Source organism: Pseudorasbora parva, chromosome 3 (genome assembly GCF_024679245.1).
Source record: "Pseudorasbora parva isolate DD20220531a chromosome 3, ASM2467924v1, whole genome shotgun sequence".
In the NCBI taxonomy this organism is placed as follows: Eukaryota; Metazoa; Chordata; class Actinopteri; order Cypriniformes; family Gobionidae; genus Pseudorasbora; species Pseudorasbora parva.
In genome coordinates, this window is record NC_090174.1 from 20,092,024 (window position 1) to 20,109,191 (window position 17,168).

The following is a 17,168-nucleotide window of genomic DNA, read 5'->3' on the forward strand; positions in this document are numbered from 1 at the left end:
AAAAAGAGGAATGACATGAAGAAAGGAAGGAAAGGCAAATGTGATGGTCAGGAGGGTAGAAAGAGGAAAACAAAAAGAAAAAAAGAGACTAAGGTAGAAAGGAGAAAAAAAAGGAAGCAAGAAAGGGAAAAGAAGAAAAAGACAACATCTCAAAGAAAGAAAGAAGTACTGGGATGAATTAATGAAAAGGGAATGAAAGAAAGAATGGAATTAGGCCTGGATGGTGAGAAGAAAGAAAGAAAGAAAGAAAGAAAGAAAGAAAGAAAGAAAGAAAGAAAGAAAGAAAGAAAGAAAGAAAGAAAGAAAGAAAGAAAGAAAACGCCAAGAGAAAGAATGAATGCAAAGAAAGAAATAAAGAATGAAAGGGCTAGATGGGGGGATTCTCCAAGAGAAAGTGAAGAGAGAAAGGGAAAAGAAGACAAAGGACAGATTACATGAAGATATTACCAGAAGGGAGGAATAAAAAGGAAGAAAGGGAAAGGAAAGAAAGAATGACAGATGTTACCACACGTCACCCTCATGGTCGATTGCATTCTTTATGCAGGCTCAATGAGCGAGGACCCCATGTTTCCTAAGACTCAGTGGCCTACTCCTGATCTCTGTCCCACATGCCACGAGGAGCAAGAAGGCCTGCATGTGTGGAATGATCAGATGGTGCTCTCTTTCCTCAAACAGCACTACAGTGCTTCCAACATCTCCCCGAAATACTCCAGCAGCAGCCAACCAGAGCCAGGCCCTCCGGCTCTTGACAAACCCAAAGCCATAACCAAACCTAAAAGCAATGTTCACCTCAACCAGAACCTCAAACCATCTCCTGCGAATGTTCATAAACATCAGAAGAGGACTGGCACCAATGGGGCGGAAGAGAAGCACGCTGGCGTCCAGATAGAAGCCAGACCAGGGATGACGTTCCTGGGTCTGGGATTCTCCAGCGTGGACATGAGTCTCTGCGTGCTGCTCTACGCCTTCTCCTGCGTCTTTCTCATGTTCATGTTCTTCTTCTTCCGCTTTCGCTCAAAGAGATGGAAAGCCAGAAACTACCGCCCTTACGTATAGTGGCGGCATATTGAGATGGAAAACTGTGACTGAGGTGCCCTGTGTTGAAGGAGACTTTTAATTTATTTGATTTTTGTATTATTTTGGGGTAAGAGTTTGTTGTTGTTGATGTTTTTATGAAATATTTTGTAATGAAGAACTTGCCTAACGACCGATGAAAGCTCCGCTTGGGCCTAGCTGTGCAAACGAGCACCTGTTAGTGAGCGTTTCTCAACCCTAAACAAACAGAGAGGATGATTGAACACGGGAAACTATTTTATTACAGTAAAAGTAACAACCTAGGTCAAAGTATATTTTTATGGAATATTCTACATTTATTTATAGAGATTTTTATTGGAATAATATATCGTAAGTAGGTTTCTCATTGAGTATATTGTTCTCTATGAAAGTCACTCGGTTCCCATATTTCTATTTGATGGTCCAGAAAACACTTGAGAAACTTGATTTATTCTGTCACTCAAGGTCGCTAGCTGAGAAGCCAGTGAAACGTAACACTGCCTGTCAATGACCAGTGGAAAAACCCTCGCTTTTCTTACTCTCATGGTCCATTGAAATCTGTTATATAGGCTGCTTGAACTCTGTTAAGTCTGCATGTGAAGTCACAGGAAGAGCTACAGTAGCCCATTATTATTGACTTTAAAAAGGTGGCTTAATTCCTAGATTTTTTTTTAAAATACATGCATTTATCTTTTTAAATCTGGTTGAAAAGCCTCATAAATGGTTTATTGGTGCAGCTCTGCAGCAAGTGATTTATAAACTCAATTGAAAACTGGAACTTTTTTTTTTCTTTTTTTCTTTTTTCCTCAGTTCTCTGTAACAATTTTTGCATTATGATGAGAATAGGGTGAACCATAAGGAAAAATGTTAATAAAATGTACGCATAGGATTCTGATCACAGACCATTAATTGCTCAATTTGTATATCACTATCACAGTATTTTGATTCCGAATTAAAGTGTTGATATTGTGAACTTGTTCTGTATTTCAGGTTTATCAGCATTTGATTTGTGGACTGATTTGTTCAACCTGTTGATGAAGCAGTGTTAATGAAGACCTGAGGCTAAATATTTATGAAGCATATTATTAATAAAATGCTGCTTCTGTGTTGTGACCGTATTTGCACATGGCCTTCTAAGCTGCGCCAAATAACCCGCTGTTAATTATGTTGCGTTTGATTATTGTTTTTATTTCCAGTACTTGAAGAATTATATTTTTATGTAAAGCCTATTTTGGGGGGGCAGTTGTTCTGTATATATGTAGTTTGTCCTTGCATTTTTTTATTAAGAATCCTGTAAGTTGTCTTTTTAAATAAAAATGTATAATTCCTGAGTTCATAACTACAAACAATGCAACACAAACGTGTAATCATTTGATTTTTTTTTTTTAAGCTATCAATATATTTATATAGCACTACTGCCCAGCCAAAAAAAATTGCGGTTTGGATTTAAATAGGTAAATGTTTATGAGTCTATGATTGGTTAATCATTGCAATGATTATGTTTCTAACATGTTATGTTTGACAACAGTTTGTCTAAACCTTATTTGATGGAGTGTGTATCTTTTAATTTCTTAAAGGAAGACACCTCATGGCCATATTCCAGGATGACAATGTCAAGATTCAATCAGGCTCAAATTGTGAAAAAGTGTTTGGGACACATGACTTGTCCAGACCTTAAATTCATAGAAAGTCTTTGGGATGTGCTTGCGGTAGACTTTACAGAGTGCTTGACTCTTGCATTGTCAATACACAATCAATACAGCATTGGTGTCCTGTTCTTTAAAAGGTGCATACTTTTTTGTTCTAGATCTTGTATTGATAATGCAAGAGTCCAGCCCTCTGTAACGTATACTCCAGCACACCCCAAAGACTTTCAATGAGTTTAAGGTCTGGATTAGGAGGTGGCAATTCATTTGTCGAAATGTTTCTTCATCTCTCTCAACAATTCTTTCACACTGGAATATGGCCATTCTTCCTTGAAAAGCTACACATTCCAGCAATTAGGGTAAGAACTGTTGCCAAACATACAACATGCTAGAAACATAATCACTGCAATGATGATCCAATAATAGACTCATGCATTTGCATATTTAAACCTTTTTTGGTGTTGGGCAGTAAAATGAGATAAATGTTTCATTTTGCAATACATTTTCTGAGAGCAATTCTTACTCATTTATCAGGAGAACAGTTGAATGTACTATTCGTACACAGTGTAACTGCAACTTAAACTCTAAGCACATTGGAGAGGTCATTTAAGTTTCCTATTGCTGTAATTCTGCGTCTGCCCTCTAGTAGGCAGTATGGAGTCTAACTTTCCCCACCAGCTCAGACTGCAGTCTGTTCTCCCCAGGGACATCATGCATGTGACCATACTAACACTGTCTATTACTAGAGCTCCAGCTGTCAACTTGACAGATGTCTGCACTGGCACTCTTGTTTCCAAATGTAAAATATCTTACCATGTTCACCTCTTTAGACTGGAAGAGGATATTTTCCTCAATCATTGTGTACATTTCACCCTGGAAACAAAGTTTGAGGACAGTTTCTACAAGAGACGGCTTAATGTGTCACGTTTTTTTCTTTCTTTCTTTTTTTTTTCCGGGCTGACAGTTTATCTGCTTTCGAAAAGACCAGACAGACAGCTAGAATCAAGGTCTGCAGCATTCGCAGGGCGTGTGTGTTCCACAAGTTATTGATTTATTATAATTTTTTGCTCTTGATATTAGACAGAAGACTGGAACACGGCAGTTTATCTCCGATAGCGCTGACTCATGCCGTAGCCCGTCGGCGTCTCAGCATTAAAAGCCAGCGAGTCAGAGTCGGAAGCACAGCGCCTTCTTCCCCACTTTGCTGAGAGACGCTGCTTTACTGCCCCACTGCTCTGTACTCAACTCTTACTCGTACAATACAGTCTTTCAGCCATCCGTCTAATATGTGCCACCTTAAAAAGCTTCTCTGTTTGATGCACTGATCTGACATTCAGGGCAGCTTTGAGGCTGAGACTATCTCCTTTCTTTCTCTTATCGGTTGAGTATTTGTCTGATGCCGTGTTGGCACATCTGATTGGGTATGCAGACTCTGTACTGAGCATGCCAGCCTGTGACAGGGACTGCAATGCAGAGCTGCTCTCCTGGCACACACCATTTGTCTGCCCTTAATGTAAATAATCCTGAGCACGGAGCCGCTCATGGCAGAGACGGCTTCTGATGGATTATGTGTCTGCACACGTTCGGGTTGGTGCATGCGGGGTAAACGCTCCCATTCTTGTCTTTTCTTCGTGTGGTGATGCTCAAATAAAAGTGAGCCATTTCTCTCTCTCTCTCTCTCTCTCTCTCTCTCTCTCTCTCTCTCTCTCTCTCTCTCTCTCTCTCTCTCTCTCTCTCTCTCTCTCTCTCTCTCTCTCTCTCTCTCTCTCGCATTCTGTCTTGCCTGTCTTTTGTCTCCATCGCACATGAACACGTTTACTCTCTGCAGGGCAGTTATCCGCATCAGGCTCTCTCTCTTTCTCTTGCTCGATCTCTCTCTCTCACTCTGTGTCCTTAAATGACTTTCCTCCAGTCTCACTCCCTCCCCCTCTCTCCCTAGTCTCTGTGTCTGTGCCTATAGCCTCTCTCCCCCTTTCTGTGACATACAGTAGATGGTGCATCGATTGCACACAGACGCTTGCTTTCCCTCTCGCTGATTCAGTCCTGCACGAGGAGGAAGAGGACGGATTGAGACGTATCTCTCTGCTTCTCAAGCTACATTTCCTCATGCTGAGCTGCTGTGAAGAGCCTGCCCGCATTCTCTCTCTCTCATCTCGGAAGATTCTGCTATAGAGGTCAGGTAGTGGCGGGGTGGAGAGGGAGGGTGGGCGGGTGGGTGGGTTTGTGGGTCACTTTTCAGCTTCTTTTGAATACTCCAGGCAAGCTTATGCTGAGTTGCCAAACATGGAGACTCTCGTAATGTTGGGGTGAAGAGAGCTGTTTACCAAGGGAGTTGCTGTGCAGCATTTCTGTCGCATTTTTCTGCTGTGTCTGCACCAGATAAACATTGTGTGACTTTTGAATCTAGTAATTTTCTGTTTGGTACCTCATCAAGCTGGTCCACCTTCATTTTGACTTTCTTCTGTCTTAGATGTCTGGTGAGAACATCCTGTCTTTTCCAGAGATCTGAAACGGACATGATGTCTCAACTCTTGCACATGGAGATCCCAAACTTCGGCAGCACTGTTCTGGACAGCCTGAACGAACAGCGGCTGCTGGGCCAGCACTGCGATGTGGCCATCATGGTCAACGGACAGGCCTTCAAGGCCCATCGCGCCGTTTTAGCAGCCAGCAGCCTCTACTTCCGTGATCTGTTCAGCGGTAGTGCCCAGACACTCTTTGAGCTGCCCTCATCTGTGGCCCCATCGTGCTTCCAGCAGATTCTGTCATTCTGCTACACAGGTCGGATGACGGTGAGTGCCAGCGATCAGCTGATGGTCATGTACACCGCAGGCTACCTTCAGATCCAGAACATTGTGGAGCGGGGAATGGACCTCATGTTCAAGGCCAGCGCTCCGTACTGCGACTCACAGACTTCTGCCACAGACGATCCCCCTAGCCCAAACAACAACAACAACTCCCTGTTGCTAGGTGACCAACCCACTACTGTCTGCAAGATCAAGGAAGAGAAGTTAGAGACCCCGGTGTGTGCTCAGAATGGGGAGCTAAAGCACTCAGAAGAGGACAGGGGACCTAGGGGCAGATCTTTCAGGAATGGGACACTTTTCTACACCAGTGGAGGTGTGAACGGGATCATACCTGTGATGCATGCCTACGAGCACTCGACCCGAGACCATGCCAGCCCCGGTGCCTCTAGCCTCCCAACCACAGACAGTCCAACCTCACACCAGAATGAGGAGGAGGACTTTGAAGACGATTCGTACGAAAACCTGACAAGCGGAAAGATCTTTGGGGGCTCGTCTGGGATCTATAGCAGTAAATGTCTTTTGATGGACTTCTCTTTTGCTCCATTGCAGCTCAAGATTCCTCCCTGTGAGTGTGATCTTTTGTGTCTCTTCCCAGTGCAAGAGAAGATGGAGGTGTCCTCCCTGCCTCTGTCCTTGGAGAACCGTTTCTGTGTGCTATTGGGAGGAGACAGAGAGGCTCTGCCCGCAGGACTCATCAGCCAGATCGGCTACCGTTGCCATCCTGCTCTCTACACAGAGGGCGACCCAGGAGAGAGACTAGAGCTGATTGGAGGTGAGGCCTGAATAATACCAGCCCGTCTGAAACTCCATGTCCATCTGAATTATTTATCAGTTCAGACTGAGTCATTTGATTCACTGATTCAGAGCTAAGGTCTCCTTGTTTTTCTGTTGTTGGTGTTGTGGAAGGATCTGGTGTCTTCATGACTCGTGGGCAGCTGATGAACTGTCACCTCTGTGCTGGGGTCAAGCACAAAGTCCTGCTGAGACGCCTTCTAGCTGCTTTTTTTGACAGGTCTAAAACATTACAAATGCGTAACAAGTGTGTACGTGTGTCTGTAGAATGTCTGAAATACTAAGAGCTTAGTCCTGCTGTAAGAAAAAAAAACAAGCAGAGATGGAATCAATGTCTTCATATCCATATGTATTTCAGTATATTTGTTTGATAACTGTAGGATGTTTTGGAAAAATTTTGTGTGTGTGCCCTCCAGTGGTTGACTATGGTATTTTGACTGCAGGAATACACTGGCTGACAGCTGTGGGACTGGAATACGTTCCTCCAACTGTGATCCGAATCGCAAACCACTGGACAGCCGCATACTCAACACAGTGAAACGTGAGTGACCCTTTGCTATGATGTTAAAGCAAACAAAACTGACCATTTTTAGTATACGTTACTGGTATTACTGTGCATGATTCCATGGCTTACTTTGTTCACAATGTCCACACCTCCAATCTCCACTTTTCATGAACACTGCCCAAACTTTTCTCCTGTTTTATTTGGAAATGTAATTCAAATATGGAATTGAAATAGGCTTAATAATGACTTGAAATATTAATATTCCTGTTTCTGTCTCTCTCCATTTTGTCATTAGTGTATTGTCAGAACTTTGCACCTAACTTCAAAGAAAGCGAGATGAATGTGATCGCCGCAGACATGTGCACCAATGCCCGGAGAGTTCGCAAGCGCTGGCTCCCCAAGATCAAATCCATGCTTCCAGAGGCGATCGAGGTGTACAGGGGTACTGCGGTCCTCAGCCAGGTGGAAGGAGCCACTCATCCAGGCGGTGGCTTTCCTTTTGAGTCAGAGTTCAAACACCTGGCAGCATCAAATCTGACTCTGGAGCAGCATCTCTATGGAGACTGCAGAGAGACATTGAGGAATGGCTCTCACTTCAATATGGAAGAGAGGTCCCAAAAAGGTGAAGCAGCCAAGACTGAATCAGGCCGAGCCAAAGAGTCTGACAACCCGCAGGAAGTTGAAAGGCTTCCGGAGAGTCCCGAGAGAGCGGCCAGTGTGCTCGCTCTCAACCCAGCCAGCAAGAAAGGGGAAAAAGAGCGGGCATCCAGCAGCCCCAGATCACAGAAAGAGGAACAGAACAGACAGAGACCACTCAAAGAGGATCAGTGACTTCCTCTACTTCATACTACTATTAAAAACTGGTCTGCAGCTTCTCACACCAAAAAGGATCACTATCAATAAAGGCAAATCTACCATGCCATTGAACATTTCATTAAAGCTGCATGATCATGGAAACTGGACATATACCATTTTTTTCCAGGATAGATTGAAGAACATCTGCAGTAAATACAGTTGTGCTCACAAATTTCCCTTCCCCTTGCAGAGTCTACCAAATGTTTTCAATTTATTACTGTCCTTATGAAGCTATTTGACAGATATTTACACATATTCCACAAGACAAAATAACTGAATTTACAAAACTGATCTTTTTCAAAAGTTTACATACCCTTGGTTTTTAATATCATATAGTGCCTCAAGGAGTCAATGACTGTTTGTAGTATTTTGTGATAGTTGTGGATTAGTTTAAGGTTTGTCCTGAGCAGTGAAGCTGTTCTCTGACAAAGCCTCCGGTCCTGTAAGTTATTTGGTTTCACAGCATACTCTGAACATTTGAGTTTCTCTCTACGGTAGCAATATAATGTTTTGCCACTATGGATAAATTGAGGGATTTGTTCAAATATATGATGCTTGAGGTAACACACAATACCAAGAATCAAAGGTATGTGAACACCTGAATAGGATATTTTGTGTAATGTAAGTAATTAGTTTTATTCGTAAGAAACACAAATATGTTTTATGCAGCTTCTTGAGGGCAGTATTAAATAAAAAATATAATTTTTTAGGATTTTATCTGTTAATTTTTAAATTAAAAATGCTAAAAGTCTTTTTCCCCAAGGGGTTTGCAAACATCTGAGCATGACTGTATAAGAAATTGTAAGGTTCTTACATGGAACCACTTAGCATACGTAAATGCAGGCACATATTCAAGCTCAGTACATTAAGGCAATCGGCAGTGCGTTTTTTTATGAATGCATGTGATGCATAAGCTCTGGCATTTCTGACTAAATACTCTTGCCAGTCACAGAAACAAATGGATTATGGACTTCTGCATGGCAAAAACAAGTGAAGGACAAAGGCTCTCCTTAATATAACATGACTTACATGCTTCAGAAATCAACTATACTGCTTTAACTCCAGCCGCACAGTGGGTTGCAATGTACAAAGCTGACTGTGGGACTGCTGAGTTCAGTACAGTAAGGGAAGCTGAACAGAGAACAACAGTTCTCTAGAGAGTAGCCTGGACTCTCAGTTTTCCCTCTCAAGCTTTTTAATCTCTCTCTTGTTCTCAAGCTGCTGTATAGTAAATGCTTGCCTGTTTTTTGCATATCAGCTGGTCTGGACATTTGAAACGCGATTGTATGATTGTTTTTGGAAGTGAAATAAAGGAAAGGATTATTTTGAGGGATAATTAGCCTATGCCTATTTGGTCAGCATTATTGTTTGATAAAAAAGAGGGCTTTTGCTTGATTTCAGTGAAGTTGATTTAATATAGATGAAACATGAAGCAGCTCAGTTGTACTTGAATGCTGAAAATACATGTGAAATGTCTCAATAAGGTCTAGATAATTACAGAATTATTTATGGTTGATAGGATTATCATTTTCTTATCTAACATCTCATTTGCCAACCTGCATTACGCAACTATCAATTGTTTTGTTCATTTTCATACAGACATTTCTTCTTTAAATACATGGATGAATCTCTGCATCTGTTCCCTCAGCAGGCAGTTTTGTCTCCTTTACCCTGCAAAAGAACAGCATTGTTCATTTTCAGATGTCATTGACTATGTTCTTTGAATTATTGAACAAACAAACAAAACAAAAACTGCTAAGATGGAACAGATTCAGCATCTGCCCAGACAATAACCTCTGATTTGGGAGAGGTAAACAGCATATTGTGCCATGTGTGGTGATTTTGTGATGATCTTTACACATCACATCCTGATCCTTTTCCAGATGCCTCCAGATGTTCCAGAAATCACGAACAGCACAGCAATTCTTGCAGTTTTTCAGCTGCTCGTTCTCCAGCCGAAAGAGGTTCCAAATAAAACGTCTGGTTAAACAGAAAGAAAGAATACGTCAAATGATAAATATTCTGCTAAAGGTAACGGTCAGATAACCTTTCCTAAAATGAGATTGCTCAAAGTACAATCTAATCCTGAATATTTTTCCTATGAGTCAGCAGCCACCGTAAAATTAAATTAAAGGATAATGTAATTTGCGCTGATCATTCTGAATTATAAGTTTACAAACCCCATCTCTTGCTGCTTAAAGCGTGTGTCTGAAATCTAACCTGAGGACTTCCAGTGGTGCCAGCAGGGCACTTGCAGTGGCAGCTGCAGCTGAATCCTTCATCTGAGCCAGAAGGATATTTATAGCCCAGGAGACCCGCAACAGCACATCCGCCAGCATGGCTGCATAGTAGTACAACTGAAAGAGCACATCTCTCAATATTAAGAGCTGTTGCAGGACAGTTTGACCCCTTATAGCCTCTAACAGAGATTCATTTAGTGGTACCTTTTCAGCTTAAAACTTCATGAGATAAAGGCCTCCGCTGCACACAGACTAAATCACATGCTACAAAATGTGACTTTGAGCTTTGCCATGTTTGGTCAATTTGACCGAGTATTACCTTTGCTTGATCTTGAATAGTGATAGCAGTGGAGGGTTTAGTGTAGTATCACTACTGCTAAATATTTTTGTAACTCAGATTATGGACTGATACAAACCAATTCAAAATAAATATTTACTGTTGAGAATTAACTATAATTATAATGTGTGTTTAATATGGATCAGACAACCTGATCTCACAGCAATTCGTAAGATGCTTAATTCGTATGAATTCATGCCTAAACCTACCTGGTTTAGACAAATTGTACGAATTCATTCGAATTAGCCACCTTGTAAAATGCATACAAACTGGTCGTGAGATAGTGTTGGGTCAGATAAACTCTCATTTATGGGTATGTGCATTGCATACATTAAAGGAAACATTTACGTAAAAATAATGTAATCAATGTAGCCGATGTAATCTTTGATCCATGTGATACCTCAACCAATAAAGTTTGGACTCTATGAGTTCAAAACACTGCCACAAAGACTTTGAGAAAGATTTGGGAAAGAAATAAAGCATTTTTAAGTTTCTAAAGACCTTAAAGACCTGTTTTATTTAACTGTGTATTTTGGGACAATGCAAAAGCTCTACAGGATGGAAAGGTGGGACGTGTTGGGTAGACACTTGGAATGCTATGACCCAATCACACCACTACAGTAGGAAAGCATGAATTAGTAACCCCCTCCCCAACTGGAAGGAATAAAAGCTTTCCCAAGCAATCACACCCTCGTTCTGAGTGTCTGACCTGACAAGGGAAGAAACAAATCTCGCGAGTAAACCTTCACCCACACAGACTTTCAAGCAGCCTAACGGCTCCTGCTGAGAACTACAACACTACCTTCTTCTAGATCAGCCAAAACAAACTGTTGCATTATTTTCCTGTTATCACTGTAAAGCTGCTTTGAAAATACTGTAAAAGTGCTAAATGAGACTTGACTTAGACTTAATGAGCTTTGAATTATCAAAACATTTGTGGAAACCGATTTAAAACATTAAAATAACATTACATTTTTGTTTTAAGTTAACTAAACCAAACAGTTAGTTAGTAGAACTTAACATATGTATTTTGTACTTCACAAACAGGTTAATTGCAATTTAATTTAAATACTGGGTAGCGCTTTTGATTACGGCCCGGAAAGTAGCTATACTACGTAAGTAAAGCGAATTCACAGCAGCAGAATTTACAGCCCGTAGACTCAAACTTACCCTCCAACTACATGAAACAAGAGGGGAACAAGAACTACTTTAATTTGCCTGCAGATTTACTTATACCTATACATACCTTTTTTTATAGTTACACTATAATGAATGAAAGTTGTAAATTTGCTTTACTTTTCTGGGCCGTAATCTAAAGCGTTACCAAATATTGAATAAACTCATAATTTGTTTGCATAAATATCATGCATGCACAACTAGCATGTGCTAATGTATCAAAGAAAGTTTTACTTGCATGTAAATTGCAGACAATCCGTGACCAAACCTATAAGGCTCTATTCTTCACCACAATGATAATCCTATAAAACTTCAACATAACAGAACATTAAACACTAACACATCTCTTCCTATATTATTCTTGTGCAAAAACACACAAAATAACACTAAATTTAATATTACCATCAAACAGCCTTACGCAAAGCTTGCTGGGTACTAAAAAAGTTCACATAACTTTAAGTAATATTTGAGTGAAATTAATTAATTTCATTAAATTAATTTAAACTGTTTAGTTTTACAGTGTAGTAAAATAACAATTTTAATTACAGTGAACAAAATCATTCAGCGAGGTGTTGATTCCTATGTCTGAAAATAACTATTTACAGTTTACATTTAAAAAAATATTTCAAAAACAATTCCTATTAGGCTATTAATAAATGGAAAATGCTTCCGTGAATGACATAATGATACTTTGTTGTTGTTGTTGTTGTTGTTTTGTTTACTAGCCACAATCCTGAAGAGATTTGCCAGGCTGTTACCATGGACACAAAACAGCCACACACAGGCTTTGGAGCAGTGCACCTTCATAACTCTGTCTTATATAGCACAGATTTATCATCATTAGAATATAAATATGGAAGAGTAAAATATTTTAATACAAGCATATGGTCAAGTCACCATCGTGCTTTTTATATAATACAGATAATTTCAAATCAGCTTTACAGTGACAACAGAAAAACTAGACATTTCAGCTGTTGCTCAGTTGAAGTAAGGTAAGTATTGTTTCAGTTCTGTTGTAAAGATCATCAGTTATTAATTAGTTCAGTTCTGCAAAAAAATGATGTCATCGTCCAGCTCAGTTCAGTTCTTATAAAACTCCGTCAGTATAGTCAGATCAATAATATTGTTGAATATTAAGTATCACCAACTAAGAAAGGTGGAAGTTGCAACACTCTAAAAAATGCTGGGTTAAAAACAACCCAAGTTGGGTTGAAAATGCACCGACCCAACAATTGGGTTGTTTTAACCCAATGGTTGAGTTGTTCTTACCCAGCAATTGGGTTGTCCTAAGCAACATTTAACCCAACCACTGGGTTAAAACAACTCAACCACTGGGTAAAAACAACCCAATTGTTGGGTCGGTGCATTTTCAACCCAACTTGGGTTGTTTTTAACCCAGCATTTTTTAGAGTGAAGGAACCCAAACTCTATCAGGTGACAAAATGGAGAGAACAAAAATTGTCCAGAGAAATCAAATACAATTTATGCAGTGTGTCCAAAAATAAAATAGAAATAATAATCAACCTGGGGCAATAGTTTACAAGTAGCCCACATCTGCAAAAATAACAGACTTGGGACTTGGCCACCCTGGCTGTCAAGCTGTAAAATTAATATCTCATTGAATAAGTCGCATAGTACATATTCAACTTTATACCATTTGACAATCACCAGATCAAATCTGATAAACATTTGAAAATAAAATTGTAATGAAAAATTGTAACACATATTTGTATACTAACTTACCTGTTGAGAGTACACCAACTTGTCTTTTAGCAGGCCATTTCCCTGAAGTAATCCCCAGTCCATCCTTAAATCCCAACTCACTGTAACTAGAACACCCATACAGGTAACCACGGCCCATATGTACAGGTATATCCTCCCTTCCACAAGCAGCACAGATCTCTCTATTACGCATATACACACAAAAAGACATTTTCAAAGTCCTTCATTGTCCTTTTTTATCTGATTGATTTTTTACCTTGCATTAACCATAACATCTCTAGCCATGTTTCGAATAGTTATTTAAAACCCTGAGGACTCATTCATTATTTTATTTATGTCACTTGCTCATGTTTTTATCTCTAAACAAAGTTTTGTCATAATACATGAAGAATACTAAATGCTTCCTATTTATACGGTCATGTACCTCTGGCCATGTTGTAGAGGCCGGCGAATGTGACCATAAGAAACACAGTAAAGTATTTTCCTGCATTCAGGAGATGTAGCGTGCGGCCAGTGTCCCAGAAGCACCTCAGGCATTGTGCAAATCTAAGCCATGGTGGAAAACACTGGATCAGACAGGTTACAGCCATACTATACCGTCCACAATCCAGACTCACTGTAACAAACAGAAGAAAATCCCAACTAAAAAACATCACCGGAATATAAAGAGGTTTCTTGATACATTGAAATATTCTATGAACTTTGAAGTAGTTATTTTGTAAAACTTCATTTTAAATGTGCTTTAACATATTGGAAGCAAGAGCCCCTTATACACGAGTTAATGGAAGGTCTTCAATACCTGGTGTAAAGCACAGCATGAGAGCCACATATCATACCCCTTGGCGGTTATGCTGTATTTTCTAGTGCTTAGAGAGCCGGCAAGGGCCTTCCACCCTCAATAGGGCTGTGAATATGACATATTACCAATGGATTCTCGACAAATGTGATTTGGTGATAAGATTCCTGAGAAGGTCAGATGATCCCCATCAGCCACCCACTGGTATTGAGAGCTCTGGCGGGTCCACCCTTCGAGTTGTTTCAGTTAGCTGACTTGTGTGCGTTCTCTCTAAGATGGTGTATATAGTATCTGGACCAATCAGACACACAATTGTTCTTTATATTTAATGAATAAACCCCAGAAGGCCGTGCTCCACTTCGCTTGAACTGAGGTGGCTACAGCTATACATCACACCACATGAAGGACTACAAAAAAAAAGTAGAATAGAATAGAATAGAATAGAATAGAATAGAATAGAATAGAATAGAATAGAATAGAATAGAATAGAATAGAATAGAATAGAAAAGTTATAGTTAACACTATACAAATTGTGAATTAAAAAAAATGCAATGATGTGGAAGTTTCAAATTTCAATATTGTATTCAGAATGCAACATAGATGACATATCAAATGTTTAATCTGAGAAAATGTATATTAAGGGGAAAATAAGTTGATTTTAAATTTTATGGCATCAACACATCTTTAAAAAGTTGGGACAAGGCCATGTTTACCACTGTGTGGCATCCTCTCTTCTTTTTATAACAGTCTGCAAACGTTGCTCAAGTTTAGGAATAGGAATGTTGTCCTATTCGTGTCTAATACAGGCTTCTAGTTGCTCAACTGTCTTATGTCTTCTTTGTTGCATCTTCCTCTTTATGATGCTCCAAATGTTTTCTATGGGTGAAAGATCTGGACTGCAGGCTGGCCATTTCAGTACCCGGATCCTTCTTCTACGCAGCCATGATGTTGTAATTGATGCAGTATGTGGTCTGGCATTGTCATGTTGGAAAATGCAAGGTCTTCCCTTAAAGAGATGATGTCTGGATGGGAGCTTATGTTATTCTAGAACTTGGATATACCTTTCAGCATTGACGGTGCCTTTCCAGATGGTTAAGCTGCGCATGCCATACACACTCATGCAACTACAAACCACCAGAGATGGAGGCTTCTGAACTGAGTACTAATAACATCTTGTGTTGTCCTTGCCCTGTTTATTCCAGATGACATGATGTCTCAGTTTTTGATTCTTCTAACCACAGCACAGTTTTCCACTTTGCCACAGTCCATTTTAATTGAGCCATGGCCCAGAGAAAATGCCTACACTTCTGGATCATGTTTAGATATGGCTTCTTTTTTGACCTATAGAGTTTGTGTTCATCAACAATGTTTTCTAGAAGTATTCTTGAGTCCATGTTGTGATTTCCATTACAGTAGCATTCCTATATGTGATGCAGTGCCGTCTAAGGGCCCAAAGATCACGGGCATCCAAGTATGGTTTTCTGGCCTTGACCATTTACACACAGAGATTGTCCCAGATTCTCTGAATCTTTGGATGATATTATGCACTGTAGATTATGATACCTTCAAACTCTTTGCATTTCTTCTCTGAGAAACTCCTTTCTGATCTGCCCATCTTGACTTCTGAGAGACACTGCCACTCCGAGAGGCTCTTTTTATGTCCAATCATGTTGCCAATTGACCTAATAAGATGCAAATTGGTCCTCCGCCTGTTCCTTATACTGTATTTAACTTTTCCAGGCTCTTATTGGTACCTGTCCCAACTTTTTTGGAATGTGTAGCTCTCGTGAAATCCAAAATGAGCCAATATTTAGCATGGCATTTCAAAATGTCTTACTTTCGACATCTGATATGTTATCTATATTCTATTGTGAATAAAATATAACTTTATGAGATATGTTAATTATTGCATTCCTTTTTTATTCACAATTTGTACAGTGTCCCAACTTTTTTGGAATCGGGTTTGTAATAGCAATTAGAGGTTTGGGATTGGGAGCCTCTTACCTGCGGATGTAGGGCTGTCAGACCACATTTCTCTCCAGTTGATCTGATAGGTATAGAAGCACAGCAGATCCCTCAAGCCAAGGAACAAAGGGCTTAGACTGTTGAATTGATCAGCTAGCCAGCATTCTGCAAAGCCCACAGGCTGAAAGGGGGCTGCCAAGACTTTACACTGCGATTTCAATGCATAAATGAGGACATTGCATATGATGATACATTCTCTAGAGACCACTGTTGATAAAATGTGCTATTGCAAAACATTTTACAGCAAAGATAGCAAGGTACTAGTTGACAACATATCTAGCCTAGTTATTAATATAGATACATTTTAAATACAACATTTCTGCCAAGGTTAGCTTTCCACCTTATTTTGCAAACCAGAAATGGTTTTCTACAGTTTGAATGCATGCAAGTTCAGATTTATTAGCCTCTATATAGGTAAATAACTATGAATAACAGAGTGCAGTAAATGGTAAAACTATTTGTGTTACAACTTAGTGCGTTTGTGATTACTGTAATACATTAAAATACTATGGTAACAAATAGCAGTTTGGAATATCAAGCAGCATTACAGACTGGATGACAACAGATGTCTCACACATTCAATTTAGAAATGGCCACACCCACGCTTACGCTAAAAATAAAGCAGACAGACGAACTGTAGATGAAACTGTGAAATGGATCTATTTGTATTTACAACATACTAAAAATATACATTATTAAATTCGACATAAAGCGGAAGTTGTGATAGTCTTTTCTTCCTTATTGTGATATATGCCCTGCTAACAAAATCCAGCATTGGCCAGCAGGAATTCCAGGCTGGTTTATGCTTGTTAGTGCTAGTATATTGCTGGTTAAGCTGGTGGACCACCATAGTCATGCTGTTCTGAAGCAAACCAGAGCTGTTGAGTGTGAGTATGCAACTCACTGTTGAGTGTGAGTATGCAACTGTATGCAAGCAGTGTTTTGAAAATCCCACTAACTGAGCAGATTGTGGATTTACTTAGACCGACCCGTCTGGCACCAACAACCATGCCATGCTCAAAATTGCTTAAATCACCTTTCTGACATTCAGTTTGGAGTTGAGGAGATTGTCTTGACCAGGACCACACCCCTAAATGCATTGACGCAACTTTCATGTGATTGGTTGATTAGATAATTGCATTAATATGAAATCGAACAGGTGTTCCTAATAATCCTTAAGGTGAGTGTAATAACAATTTTATAAAATAACACAT

At 39.8% G+C, this 17,168-nt stretch overlaps 3 protein-coding genes across 7 annotated transcripts in view; 2 read left to right on the top strand and 1 right to left on the bottom strand.

Moving 5' to 3' along the window:
• The window catches only part of qsox2 (quiescin Q6 sulfhydryl oxidase 2), a 39,499-nt gene extending 37,097 nt beyond the window's left edge, over positions 1 to 2,402 (top strand). Inside the window, exon 12 of the mRNA XM_067438029.1 lies at positions 545 to 2,402. Within this exon, the coding sequence (XP_067294130.1) occupies positions 545 to 1,056 (512 nt within the window). The 3' untranslated portion in view covers positions 1,057 to 2,402. The remainder of the gene's footprint in view (positions 1 to 544) is intronic.
• A 2,011-nt stretch (positions 2,403 to 4,413) lies between these two features.
• Positions 4,414 to 8,994, top strand: LOC137070680 (nucleus accumbens-associated protein 2). Of its 4 annotated transcripts, none has more exons than XM_067438033.1 (6): positions 4,416 to 4,873; positions 5,170 to 6,014; positions 6,102 to 6,277; positions 6,400 to 6,518; positions 6,742 to 6,839; positions 7,099 to 8,994. In XM_067438033.1, the coding sequence occupies exons 2-6, from the start codon at positions 5,216 to 5,218 to the stop codon at positions 7,632 to 7,634; spliced, it is 1,728 nt and encodes a 575-aa protein (XP_067294134.1). In that variant the 5' UTR covers positions 4,416 to 4,873; positions 5,170 to 5,215; the 3' UTR covers positions 7,635 to 8,994. The 4 variants fall into 4 exon arrangements, with proteins under 4 accessions (XP_067294131.1, XP_067294134.1, XP_067294133.1 ...); XM_067438034.1 differs by having other exon boundaries at positions 4,418 to 4,873; positions 6,102 to 6,278; positions 6,413 to 6,518; XM_067438030.1 differs by having other exon boundaries at positions 4,414 to 4,873; positions 5,170 to 6,277.
• A 43-nt stretch (positions 8,995 to 9,037) lies between these two features.
• On the bottom strand, positions 9,038 to 13,257 carry LOC137070681 (xenotropic and polytropic retrovirus receptor 1 homolog). 2 transcript variants are annotated; one of them, XM_067438036.1, is made up of 4 exons: positions 13,155 to 13,257; positions 9,879 to 10,015; positions 9,453 to 9,638; positions 9,038 to 9,329 (listed from the first exon to the last, which is right to left on the bottom strand). In XM_067438036.1, the coding sequence occupies exons 1-4, from the start codon at positions 13,251 to 13,253 to the stop codon at positions 9,269 to 9,271; spliced, it is 483 nt and encodes a 160-aa protein (XP_067294137.1). In that variant the 5' UTR covers positions 13,254 to 13,257; the 3' UTR covers positions 9,038 to 9,268. The 2 variants fall into 2 exon arrangements, with proteins under 2 accessions (XP_067294137.1, XP_067294136.1); XM_067438035.1 differs by having other exon boundaries at positions 9,038 to 9,638.
• Between the last annotated feature and the right edge of the window lie 3,911 nt (positions 13,258 to 17,168).

Bases quoted from the DNA above. Each gene is read 5' to 3' on its own strand.
- LOC137070680 (XM_067438030.1), top strand. From the start codon at position 5,216: ATGATGTCTCAACTCTTGCACATGGAGATCCCAAACTTCGGCAGCACT. The intron at 6,519-6,741 runs GTCTAAAACATT...TTTTGACTGCAG, and splicing joins CTAGCTGCTTTTTTTGACAG to GAATACACTGGCTGACAGCT. The intron at 6,840-7,098 runs GTGAGTGACCCT...TTTTGTCATTAG, and splicing joins CATACTCAACACAGTGAAAC to TGTATTGTCAGAACTTTGCA.
- LOC137070681 (XM_067438035.1), bottom strand. From the start codon at position 13,253: ATGGGTGTTCTAGTTACAGTGAGTTGGGATTTAAGGATGGACTGGGGA. The intron at 10,016-13,154 runs GTAAGTTAGTAT...GTGCTCTTTCAG, and splicing joins AGTTGGTGTACTCTCAACAG to TTGTACTACTATGCAGCCAT. The intron at 9,639-9,878 runs GTTAGATTTCAG...CTGTTTAACCAG, and splicing joins GCACCACTGGAAGTCCTCAG to ACGTTTTATTTGGAACCTCT.